Source organism: Cyprinus carpio, chromosome B11 (genome assembly GCF_018340385.1).
Source record: "Cyprinus carpio isolate SPL01 chromosome B11, ASM1834038v1, whole genome shotgun sequence".
NCBI classification, from domain to species: Eukaryota; Metazoa; Chordata; class Actinopteri; order Cypriniformes; family Cyprinidae; genus Cyprinus; species Cyprinus carpio.
Window position 1 is genome coordinate 20,448,585 of NC_056607.1, and position 13,037 is coordinate 20,461,621.

The following is a 13,037-nucleotide window of genomic DNA, read 5'->3' on the forward strand; positions in this document are numbered from 1 at the left end:
CGCTTTGATGAACTCCAGCTTGCCCTGTTAAGAGCCCTTTACCTGTCAGACAAATGATTTAGAGATGCGGACTGCAAGATCAGGGATGTTTTAGTACTAAAACGTGACCAGTTCCCACGTGGCATTTGGAAAAATATAATCTAAAAAAAAATTGTTACACAGCGCTTTAGTTAAACTCTTCAAAAAGCATGTAGCCAAAGAGAGAAGCCGGAAAAAAAAATTATCACAAATCTATCAAATGCTACATAATTATTAGCACAGTGATGAAAAAATTGCAACCACATTTCATAATTACATAAGATTTGTGACAATGCTAAAAAAAATTATGCAATATTTATCCAATGCTTTGATTAGTTTTTGGCTTATGCTACATGTTTCATGAACGCGTTTCATTCGAGACTTCAATAAAATTACGCAATAATTAATTTCCAACAATAATCTTTCTTTATCAGCAGACATGCAGTTTCTTTCCTCCCCCTTGAGATGTGGCTGAGGAGCCAAGGAATTCTGTAGGAACCTCAAAGCCCTCTGGAGGAGTTTGGCTTTTCAAGGCAAAATCCTTGGATTAAAAACACATCCCTCTTGGGATTTTCTCTCTGTTTGGCCTTGAACAGACCAAAGTCCTGCGAGCCGTCATCAAGCCTTGTCACACAGAACATGATGCATGTGATAGTCATAACCAGAACATCTTGTGCACAGAAAACGGTGCTGAGAATCCATCTCATTCACTAAGAGGCATCCAAACACACCAATGACGGTAAACATTCACATGATCAAAGTACACACTGGGTTAAATTAAAAACTAGTATAATGTCGTTCAGGTTGTGTTAAAGCCAAAGCATGAAATCATCACCAAACACAATTTATTTCCAGAAAATAACAACTGTTTTCAAACAAGTTACCCATGTTTCTGATTGGTCAAAATAACAGACAGCCCCACCCCTGAGCTCACGCCATTGGTTGAGCTGCTGTTGCTATGGCAGGCTGGTCGAAACTCGCAATCAAACAGAGTTTGTTTTGATAGCGCCTCAGAGACACAGTGTTTCAGGAGAATCAACTCGTGAATGTCTAACTTGTAGCTAGCATATTAAAATGGGATGCTACAAAGTATTTGATCTTCAAAAAGCAAACACTGAACGTTGTGGCCAAATGTTTGTCGACAACAATAATGTGCGCGGTGTTAAATGCACCTTTGTTTTGGACCACAATTGGAGGCTGGAATGGCGCAGTTAAAGGGAGTCTATTGGCCTAATCCTGTTAGCATAGCACCTGAGTTGAAACGGCTAATCCTGTTTAAACTCACAACACAGCCCAGGTAATCTTCCTGTGTCCTGATCAGCAGCTGGCTCGTTCGCAGCGCTAAAGGTGAGACGCCAATCCGTGATCACACCTGCGCCAGGATTAGCCATCTCACGGTGAAATAGCATACTGTATATGGCGTGGAAATGTGCAAGGTAAGTACTTCTCTAGCTTTTGTAGGAGGTTGTCAATGGGTTTTTATGTGACGCTTATTTTCAGCACAAATCTGAACTGAACATACTGACCCACTGAAGCCGAATCCACTATTTAGTTCCAGTGGTGTATAAAAAAATTCTATGACCAAAACGCAACTGTCCTCACACCACCCACGTCCCTGTGTATGAAAGAACACAGCATTTGAAACCTTTGATACAATTGCACTTTAGCAATATAAGTATTAATAATAGTATTTAGTAATATCAATCAGCAAATTTCCAGAAAGAAAGTCTTAAAAAAATAAAAAAATTGTTTCAAGAGTTCCTATATACATTAAAACACAAGGGCCAAAGGTACTACAGCTTCACCGCAGGCTTGCAAGAACTCAATTTTTGCTCTGCCTGTCACAGTAACCTACATTTGGAGGCAGCCGAGGCATTTTTGAGGCCGTTTCGGGCATACGCGATGCCGCCCGCACACAGCTCAATCATCATATCCATCATGGACCATGAACAGCCCTTACCGCACACACACTCTCTCTCTCTCTCTCTCTCTGTTTTTCTGTGTCTCTTTGCCTTTCACAAACAAGCGGAGAAAACTAACTGATCCTCACTGTAACAAACATACAGGTGTAACAAAAATCAGGGATTTTTTTCACTTTGGGAGGGAAAGTTTATTTTATTTTTATAGCATAGCGTATAGTATGTGATGGATGTCGAGTGGGGCATAAAAAGGGGTTGCTTCTGAGGAACATGTCGCATTTTCTAAATTTGGATCTGTAGATGTTGCAAGTCAAATAATATTTTGTGCACCGTGCTTTTTTCAAGCTGTGCAAAAAAAAGAAAAAAATTTCACACATGATCAATTTTACTACAGCTATTTTTACTACAAGGTTCATTTTAACCTAAAAGATTTTAAGGTGTACGCCCATACAAAAAAGAACTTTAAAAACTAAGACCACTATTATAACTTGTAAACATCTGGTTGCCAAATAAGTTTGTGCAGCAACGTTAAATTTTTTTCATAGTTTTGGCGTGAAAGATTGAAAGTCTCCCTCGTAGAACCTTGTCATCAGAGGACTTCTAAAATGCCACTGTTTTTTCAGTCGGAGGCATGATTGGGTTTGTTCTCGGGCGAAAAAGGGGCTCAGAAACCGACCTGCTTGTCCACTCCCGCTCCTGACCCTGACTAAGAAAACAACAGTTTGTCACTAAAAGCACATTTTGAAATGATTCTGCTTCTCCAGTAGCAAGAACTACCGTACCTTCTCTGTTCAAACGCACTATGCAACATTTTGAAAGCATCTAATAATATACAAGCTGCCAGTTTACGTTGTTCTTTGAGCGGCATTTCTGTACAAATGCATGACCATTATAAAAAATACCATCATAAACTGAAATAATATAATCTGCATAGGAATGTCTCAATCCTGAATTGCTCCTATAATGAAATCCATCGATCATAAATTGTCCTAACAAACAGGATTAAACCTGATTTGGATTCAGTAATATCTCCATAAATCTATATGTACTTACTCGACAACACATACAATTATTGAACATCAGTGTGGACAGCCGGCTATATTTGACATTAAACAATATGCAGTGTTAATGTATGTCTAATTATAATATCAGTGTTAACTGTAGGAAAAAAATCTGATATTTTTTCCTTCTATTTCCTGGAATTCATAAGTTTGCTCTGAAAAAAAAAAAATCATTACATAAAAACATAAAACACAACAGACACAAAAACAATAAAAAATAAATAAAAAGCTTTGTTTGGTAAATAAATATCGGATTTTACAACGTATATCTTATTTTATAGCTTAAATATAACTGCAAAGTAGCACAAAATAATGCCAAATTTAGCTTTACTGTAAATAAATGCTGGGCTGGATCTGTCTGAGCAAAGTATAGCTACAGCGCGTCTAAGACAGCAGATGCCGGCTGTGTTTGCATTGCAGCATGCATGAGGTGATACAGACAAGCATTTAAAAACTGTCCCACTAACCCTGGACGTGGGCATGCAGCAGGCATTCAGGGTAAGGGTCGGCCTTTTTCCCTTATGGATTGTTCCCAAACCCAAGTCCCTGCTCTGCCAACACCTCCCGCATAATGGGGATTTTCTCTGGTTCTTCAAGAATGACAGGTTTGACGTATCTGCAGTTCAAGAGAGAAAACTCCCAGATGACTGAGGAGGCAATGTTCCACTTCTCACATGCTCTCCTATTCTTTTCCTTTAGAAATGTCGAGTTATTTGAAGGTCAAGGCCTACTGAGATGTGTGAGCAGCTCCTCCCTCTCGCTTGAAGACAGAACCATGTGTTCAGTGGCTTTACACCCACGTTGGTGAAAAGAGACATTTGCAAAGTGAAAACAGGTGAATCAATAGAACACATCAGCACTAATTCGGCTACAGGGAGATGGCGTCACATGCAAAACAATCTAAATAAAATGTATTTCAAATCAAATAAAAGTCACACAGGTGACTGCAGGATCAGCAATCACATTCTCCTATAAACTTCATTTAATTACTTATGCTAATTTTTTATTTAGTTGAGACACAGCCGGGTTATGCCAAAATCCATGTGGTAATACAATTTACAGCTTATTATATTTATCATTTAGTAAAAGATTTTAGCAATCTTTTTTCCCCGCAGAGAAAAAATAAACAATCAAATAACTATATATATGTGACCCTGGAACATAAGGGTCAGTTTCTCGAAATTGAGATTTATACATCATCTGAAAGCTGAATAAATAAGCTTTCATTTGATGTATTTGTTAGGATAGGACAATATTTGGCCGAGATACAACTATTTGAATATCAAAAAATCTAAATACTGAGAAAATCAACTTTATAGTTGTCCAAATGAAGTTCTTAACTATGCATATTACTAATCAAAAATTATGTTTTGATATATTTACGGTAAGAAATTTACAAAATATCTTCATGGAACATGATTTTTACTTAATATCCTAATGATTTTTTGCATAGAAGAAAAATCTATAATTTTGACCCATACAGTTTTTTTTTTTTTTTTTTTTTTTAGCTATTGCTGAAAATATACCCCAGCGACTTAAGTTTTGTGTTCCAGGGTCACATATTTAAGAATTACATTGCAAGCGGACATATCTTTCACTTGATATATTTAACTGTATATAAAACATAACTATGTAAAATATGTAAAATAACTTTATAAACAATTAAATGGCTCTTTATAAATGTGAATATTTTCATTGGTAGAGATCAGCATTGTTTTTAAGTAAAACACACATGCGCCCCACACAAACTAAAACAATATTTTATATATATCTATTAATTTTGCTTACAACATTTATGTTTATATAGCATATGTATTTCAAAAAAACTTATGTTTCTGTCATTTGGCAATGATTACTGCCGTAATTTTATTTATTAGTACGTAAAAAAAAAAATTAGAATTATTTTTATTAAACATTTAAATTAGAAAATACATTTGAAAAACAAATAAAAAACTATTCTGACGCACAGAATAGTACAAAGGTCTTCTCACCGGCACTGCTCTATCCAGACTGCGTACATCTGACACCTTATGCCCTCAAAAACAGTTCAAAACTTCAAATGATCTCATCTCTCAGAGCGATTAAGAAATACGATCTCATGAGCATGTTGATTTAAAGTGTATTTTGAACTTGGAAATCTATTAGAAACTCAATAGAAAACAGCAGCATACTAAATATATAAAGCTTTCAAATGGTACACTGAATAGTCCACATAATGACACAACATTCAGTTTTGTTGGATTATATTAAGGGCCAATAAAATCTTATAAGTAAAACGAATTGTTTAAAAATTCCAATTTGGCACTTTTTACACAGAGAGTGCATGGTACTGTTAAATATTGCCCATAATTCTCTTTCTGCTACTCTATAATGTTTATAGCACATGACTTTCATTTTCAGTTATAGTACCGATGATTAAAGTCGGGCTTTTTAAGCATTATAAAATATAAACCTCTTGTACAAATGGGCTTTGTAGAAACCATTTCACAAATTAGGATTGAGGCATAAAATGACCCTCCATTTCTTAACAGAGAGCTGAGTGTATTTCCAAATAAAACTCACTCGAGGAGAGAAATGGGGAGTTTGAGGATGGACATAATGAGCCAACTTTATGTGGGTCAACAGAACTAAACTACAGTTCCAGACGAATTAAAATAGAGCATTTGGTTAATGAGCAAATTAAACAATGCGATGTCTGGTGTCTTAAATATAACTTTGAGAAATGTGATTACAAAATAATCAAAAAATAATTCATGCAGTAATCACTAAGTGATTATAACATTTTTTAAAAATTTTAAAAAGTAAAATAAAGCTAATTCGGTCCACATATACGTAAAGAGAAAGTGGTTTGGTGATAAAGAGAGTATCTCACATCACTTAAAAACACACAATCCCATTTGAGGGAGGGCTTCCTGGCACTCTGTGCCTCATAAATACTGTAGACTAGGCCTTGGTCCTGAGAGAGAGGAGCGTCCCGAGCTAACTTGACCGAGAACTCAATGGCACCTGGATGAAAGCAAAGCAGGAAGACTTTACACAAACACCCAATCCTCAGATTTGATATTTAAACCAAAGCCAGTGTGCAACACTGCTTTAAAATCGTCTGTTTTATCTTTCATCAGGGGAAAGATCCACCCGTGGAAAAGCACCTACCTCAAACCAAGTTTGAGCTCCCTGGATGCACGTGACTGCCGATGTGCTACGTGAATGTGGGTCAGGCATTAAAATTTATGAGTAATACAGAAGGCAGGGTGGCGTTGTGATTGGGGCTGTTGCTGGGTATAAAAACAGATGAAAATAAACTGTCACACAAAGAGGTGAGGACGCAGGGGTGATAAGGTGCCCTGTAAGGTCCTGGGAATGAATTCTGGTTTGTGTCCGTGGCAAGAAAGCGTGAAAACTAACCGTCATGACGCCTGTGCCGAAAGCCTTTCGGCTCCTGCTTAGTATAAGAGAGTTAGTACTGATTCGAAACTTTCTGAAAGCAGACAAAAAAACTAAAACATATATAAAAACAAAAGAACGAAAGCTAAATAAATCACGGTTTAAAAAACAACCTGGCGTAAACAAGTAAACTACTCAAACGACTCTAGATAACTTCAAATATTTAGCTTTAAGACACAAACAAACATGCATTAATAAACATCAACCTTGAACTTAGTTTTATGTTGTCTGTTTGTGCACAAAAAGTGTTTGGATAGCATGTAACATCTGTGCAAATGTTCACGTGTAAGCCGTCATTTTGTTGCAGGGTGGGGGGTAGGACAGTGCAGATAATGGCGGAGAGGGTTATGTTACTCCTGCAATACAAATTTAGAGAAGCACAACCGTTTCCCACCATTCAGTGACTGAAGCAGCGGGATGTTTTATTTTAGCCTGCAGTAATGTAACTTTGATTACGGTGAAAACTGAATATGCCGATGAAGCTCATTCTGGGACATTTTATTTAGCGCAACTTTGAACCTAGATTACTGATTACAAAATTTCTTTCATACGGCCGTGACTTTAAACTTTAATGACATGTTAGAGCCTTTTGATGCAATATGGCGTTAGACCATTTGCATTATTCACTGCCGGCGAGGGCTCCGTTCCCTTTTCGGCCCATGTATTTAGGGGGGAAAAAAAAGGTTTCATGAAACATTCTGTCATTGATAATCATTAGCAGATGAATCTGAAGTCCAGCTGTAAACAGAATGGAAGCATTATAACTATAACAACCGCTGACCTATAGTCCTCAGTAACTGAATTTCTCCCTACAGTTCCACAACTGAAGTAGCCCATAATCTCATAGAAACGAAGCACCAGTGACCGAGGCTGCGTGACTGCATGCAACCATCTTAAAAGACGCACTGTTGTTTTAGCAAGTGGACACAGCTGACCGTCATTCCCACTGTAATCTGATTTCCAAACTAACGAATTCACTGCTCCCGGAGCGCTGTCAGTTTAAGTGCTTTCCCTCACTGTAGCAACTGCGTAATAATGGACGAGGGTCATTGGGGAAAAAAAACAATGATTATATTTATACACTTTAATGGATGAGTTAATTTGATTAAACGGCTGAACAAAACGGCGATCTCATGCTAAAGTTGCAATAAGTCACGGGATGGATGGCGAATCGGTGGTTGGAATGGGTTTTCTCTCAGAGTGTTTTTCTACAAAGAGGCAAAATTGTTCCCTCGACCCTCAGGACGGCAGGTCACAGTCCTAGCAGAAGAAACACTCTGTCATGCATTGTGAAATTTGAGGTATTTCTGTCTGGATGAAAGCAGACTGTAAATTGCCACCCTGCAGCTGCCTGAAATGAATTATAAACACACATACGGAAGGAACGCACAAACAAAGAAGTGGAAGCTGACTGAACTCTAAGTGCTGCTTAAAACAGAAAAATCAATTAATGTCAGGCACAATAAAATGGGTACACCTGTATATGACTTGCCATAGAGAGATCAAATAGAGAAATAAAACAGATTAAAAAATAATTCAGCACACTTTTTGATGCAAAACTATTATTTGAGCAAGCAACTTCAGTGTCCGAAAAACCGGCTTTATCATAATGATAATTTGTCGCTAAAATAAAATATCTAACTACATTTAGCACTTAGATTTTTCTACACTAAACTAGATCATTATTACAACGGTAACGAAATTATTTTATAAAAGTTTCAAAATGCTGCCTCGGGTGATAAACCAACAAATTAAGTTGAAATAAAACAAAACAATAAAGAAAAAAAACTATCCCTGGTAAGTTGTCATAGTATGACTGCATTAACCCATACTCCATTTTTTGTCTCCAGCTTGCACCATATTCCAGAGGCAAGTGTGAGGGTTCACAAAATGGCGGACAAATCCGTAAACTGGGGCAGAACATGGTGCGATGCCACCTACAGGAGCTGAAGTTTGACACGAGCAGCCAAGGTCAAGCTTGAAGTCATTAATTTCAGGCATTCTAATCACAATAGAGGTTAATGACCCTAAGAGAATAAAATCCATGTGGATCCATACAGGCATATCTGTGTCTTGCCCTCATACAGGAGTCCTCTGACACCAGCCATCCCTCATAACCTTGAGGACCCAATTACACTGTGACAAAAAGCCAGCAAAATAAAACCATACAAAGAAGACAGTTTCCCTTTAAGAAGCTTGAAGTTTCCCTTCAAGTACAATTGTTTCTTATTATAGTGGATTTAAAAAAAAACATATCATATGGATATCATAACAGGATGTTAAAAGAAAGCCATTTAAAAACCTTTAATTGTCATAAATAATAATAATACATTGCACATTTTTTACTTGCACAGAAAAAAAAAAGAAATCCAATAAAATATTTTCCTTAATTAATTAATTAAAATAAAAAAATAAGTAAATAGAATAATTAAATTAAAATAATGATAACATTAATAAACAAAAAAAAACAAAAAAAAAAACTATAAAACACTTTTGCAATGTTTAGCAAAACATCCATAAAAGAGCATGCCATGTGGTTCTGCTTTTTAATAATGAAATTAAAGTCGCTACAGATAAGAACGTCCACTAAATGGCTTAAACTAATGTAATGCAAGGATTCATGAAAATGATCACTCTTTAGACCTGAATAGCTCCGTTCTGAAACTGTCCGAAAGTGCTGCACGGGCAATCTGCATGATGGCGTACCCTACTAAAAACTCACTTCTCACCTTAACTGCTTCTTCTAAGCTGCCAGCCTCCTCATAAGACCTCACCGTAAAGCCACAAGGGTTAAATCGACACCTCTGGGCTCAACTCGTACCGAGCAGAAATGTATTTCAGTGTATTTATTTATGCTCTGATTGGGGTCATTTAGCACGAGTCTTTTCAGTCTCACACTCCTAATTGAGCCACGTAACAGACTCAAACCATCGAGGCCTGATTCAAACCACACCAGACAGAACCGCTGGCTTTTATGGTGGCATGCTGGAAAACCACAGATCACAATGAAGCCAGCGAACTCTAATTTCAGTTTCGCAAGGGCTGCAAACAACCAAGTCCAATCCACAGAGCTACAATGCACATCTGCTCTGGGTTTCTGAAAATCCAAACTTGGAAGATCTAATACGTATATCTCTTAGATCTACAGGCTGACCGGTAAAATCGATAGCATGGGTTAAAACACTCTACAGCCTAATAATAGAGATGCCTTTTCCCTGAGCTCTCTCTCTCTCACACATACATATACAGAGGGAAGTTTAGCTGAACAAACATTTCACTGCCCTGACATAACACAGCAGACACAAACTTACAGGTGGAAAAATAGAGAAAAAAAATTATCCAGACATGCCATAATCACCATTTAAATTTTTTTGAATGTATTGATGCATGGAATGCAGAAACAGAAACCTTTTTTTCCACTTTATTCTTTTAAATTTGTGAATGAATTTAGCTTTTTTAAAGGGTGGAGGGTCTTATATATTTTAAAAAAATATATGTAATTTTTTTTAAATTAGACCCCTCCACCCTTTAAAAAATACATTCATATTTATTATTGTATATATATGTATTATTGTAAATTATTCTATATAATGCATAAGCCATTTTTTTAAATCAAGCCCATACACATTATAAAGACTAAAACTATGTTCAATCTCTTTCTTACAAAAAAAAAACCTTTATATACTCAGTAACAGAAAATCTGTTTTTTTTTTCCTATGAAGATAAACTAGAAAAATGGTACGCAAGTAAAAATGCATTCCTAACTTCCAATCTATTGTTTTTCTCAAAACCCGTTCCATGCAAACATACAAAATGCAACAATCCCCAGCACAAAGTACAAATCTAAAGCTCTGATGTGAACAAACATCTGTGGACTTCTCAATAATTACTCATACTGGTTAAAACTCTGGCATGTAATGTATTAGTTTGACTGTGTGGTTACACAAAGCTCCGTCCTCTGCCAGAAACGTCCTCTGAGAGCGCTCTGATGAGGGGTGCTGGGGTGTTCGGAAAGGGGCGCTTCATCTTAGACTATTTAAACCATATGGTGATATGAAAAGAAAGGTCTAGAGTACTGGTCCCACCTCAGGAACATCCATGATGAAAGAATGGAAAACAAAATAACAGTGTCTTTAAAAGCTGACAAGATATAAAAGTATGCATTCATTAGCATAATTTTGGTGATTATCAACCCCGCGGACCAACGGCACACAATGTAACGCAGCATAGAGCCTTCGGTAACTCATAACCGTGTCAAACAGTAAGTGTGCAATAAATGAGGCCATAAAGTTACAATGTGCTCATAGAGAGGCTGATTTTGTGAGAAGCCCTATAAGTACTTTCAAATGGAACACACAAGTTGTTAAAACAGTGCCCAGTTGAGGCCTTTTTGTGTGTGTTTTGAAATCTTCATTGTTTCTTGTGTGAAATCACACATGAAAACTCAAAGGGAGGACTATGCATGTTTCGGACTGAGTTAAGTGACTTTACGTAACGTACCAGATCTGATCATATTAAAATAAAATTAAATAAAATGTATGGTGATTTTTCAAATGGATGCATTTGACTAACTTCAAACTCTCATTATGTTTATCTATAATAAAAAATGTACTACAATAAAAATCTGAGCATGGCCTGATAAGCTTTCAAGTGGATTGCAGTATAATAAATAATGTGTGATGGTATTGATATTTCTAAATTTGTGGAGAAAAATCACAAAATACACTGCCATTAATTTAGTTTTTAAAATGTATGAAAAATAACATAAAAAAATATTGGACTTTTTTTATGTGCATGGTACCTAGTAAGAAACTTTTTTTTAGAGGAAACTAATTTGTTCAACGAGATGGTAATGACAGTATTGGGATGTTGAATCTTTGACGTGAATACAGCAAAACTGAATTTTTATGATTCTTGAAAAGTAAAGTGAAAAGTAAAAATTTAAATGTCTAGGTAGAGGACGTGCCTAATGTAGAAAAAGTGTTGCAGATGCAACATTTAAAAGATTTTAAATTATTTAAAATTAGGAAAAAGTCACTAAAGAAGCACAATAAAAACTATAAAAAAAAAAAAAAAAAAAAACTTTTTATTTTAATCTGTTAAAACTGTGATAAAAAAAAAGCCCTTTTTCCACTAGAGGCTCACAAGTTTACCTAATTAAAGAATCACCTGTATATTTATATAAATATATTTTGTTTTTAATTTAAATATAGGTATAATAAAAGTATATAATTAAATAAAAAGGTCAACCTAAAAAAAAGAGCACAGCTCTGCCCTGATTGTAGTTTCAAAGAACTCCTGCCAGTCATGACTCTGCAGTAGCAGGTAACGCTGAATGCACTCCCCTGATGCGCTGAGCTGTTTCTTACCTGGGATTCGTGCTGTTCCAGTACACAGCATACCGGTCTGAAATGATCTTACTGTCATCCGCACACACGGTCACCCAAAACAGGACGACGACCATGAAAAGCGTCAACTCCATCTGATGCGCAATAGAGTTCTTGTCCATAATGTCAACACAAACGGGGAGAAAATACAAGCTCAGTTAATAATAACAGGTGCGCTTAAGAAGAACGATCACGTGTGGGTGAGTCTTATTCACACGCATCACATTCTTCTGCGAAGGAATAAAAGTAAAGTCAAAGCTCAGCGAATGAACTTCTCACGGAGGATCCATCCAGCATCTCGACCTCCACAGCTTGAGATGTTTCCATGACGATCGCGCTGCGTGTCAAACTACAATACCGCTCGCTTTTCGCATCCATTCTTCCTTCCAGCGGTTTTCAGAAACTTTTCTCAGACTCGTAAAAAGTGGCCATATCGTTAGCATCCATTCAGGTGAACGTGCGCGCTCTAAAATCCTGCCGGTACTCCACACTCGCGCGCGCGGTCCGTGCGTCTCCTCTCTCTGAAGCCACCTGAAGCGAGTCGGTCTTCTTTATCAGCAGTCAGTGAGAGGAAAAAGTAGCCTAGACTTCCGTGACGAACTACCGTGTGAAAGTTATCTCGGTTGCGGTCTCGCGGCGCTCTCACAGTCGCGATGCCGAACCCGCACGCGCCGCATCACGCGCAAAGTTGATGCAGTGTCGCTTTAAATGTCGCTTCTGCGCGTCAACAACTTGCTGTTCCTCACGGACCGACGACGCTCTCACAAGTGCGAAATGACATTTTCTGTCTTTCCTTCCTATAGTCGAGCGGTCCTGCCTCCACAGCGCGCTGTCTCTCTCTCAGCACATGTCTCCGTCTCCTCGCTGTCTGTCCTCGACTGCGGGGCGGAGCTGCTCGGCGAGAGGGACCGCCTGGACCTGCACACTCAAACTTTGGAGATATTGCCCATTAGGAAGACCATTAAATGAAATGAAACTTAACTACAGTTCGCATTAGATAAAGAATGATAATTGCAGAGATGTGTGGGTGTGTGACACGCTTAAATGTTGTGGTTTCTAAAATGAGCACTCCAATGTAAAACTGTTTGTAAATTTACGGTAAAAACAAAATGCCAGCTATTACCAGAACTTTTCTCTAAAAATTAAGGGGTAATATTACAATCATTACGGTAAGGTGTCTGTATTTTACGATATTACGTCATTCAGTT

General features: G+C 37.3%; 1 protein-coding gene across 1 annotated transcript in view; it reads right to left on the minus strand.

Annotated features, from left to right (window-relative positions):
• LOC109098739 (ephrin-A2-like) overlaps positions 1-12,742 on the minus strand; it is a 126,301-nt gene extending 113,559 nt beyond the window's left edge. Inside the window, exon 1 of the mRNA XM_042734482.1 lies at positions 11,812-12,742. Within this exon, the coding sequence (XP_042590416.1) occupies positions 11,812-11,951 (140 nt within the window). The 5' untranslated portion in view covers positions 11,952-12,742. The remainder of the gene's footprint in view (positions 1-11,811) is intronic.
• Between the last annotated feature and the right edge of the window lie 295 nt (positions 12,743-13,037).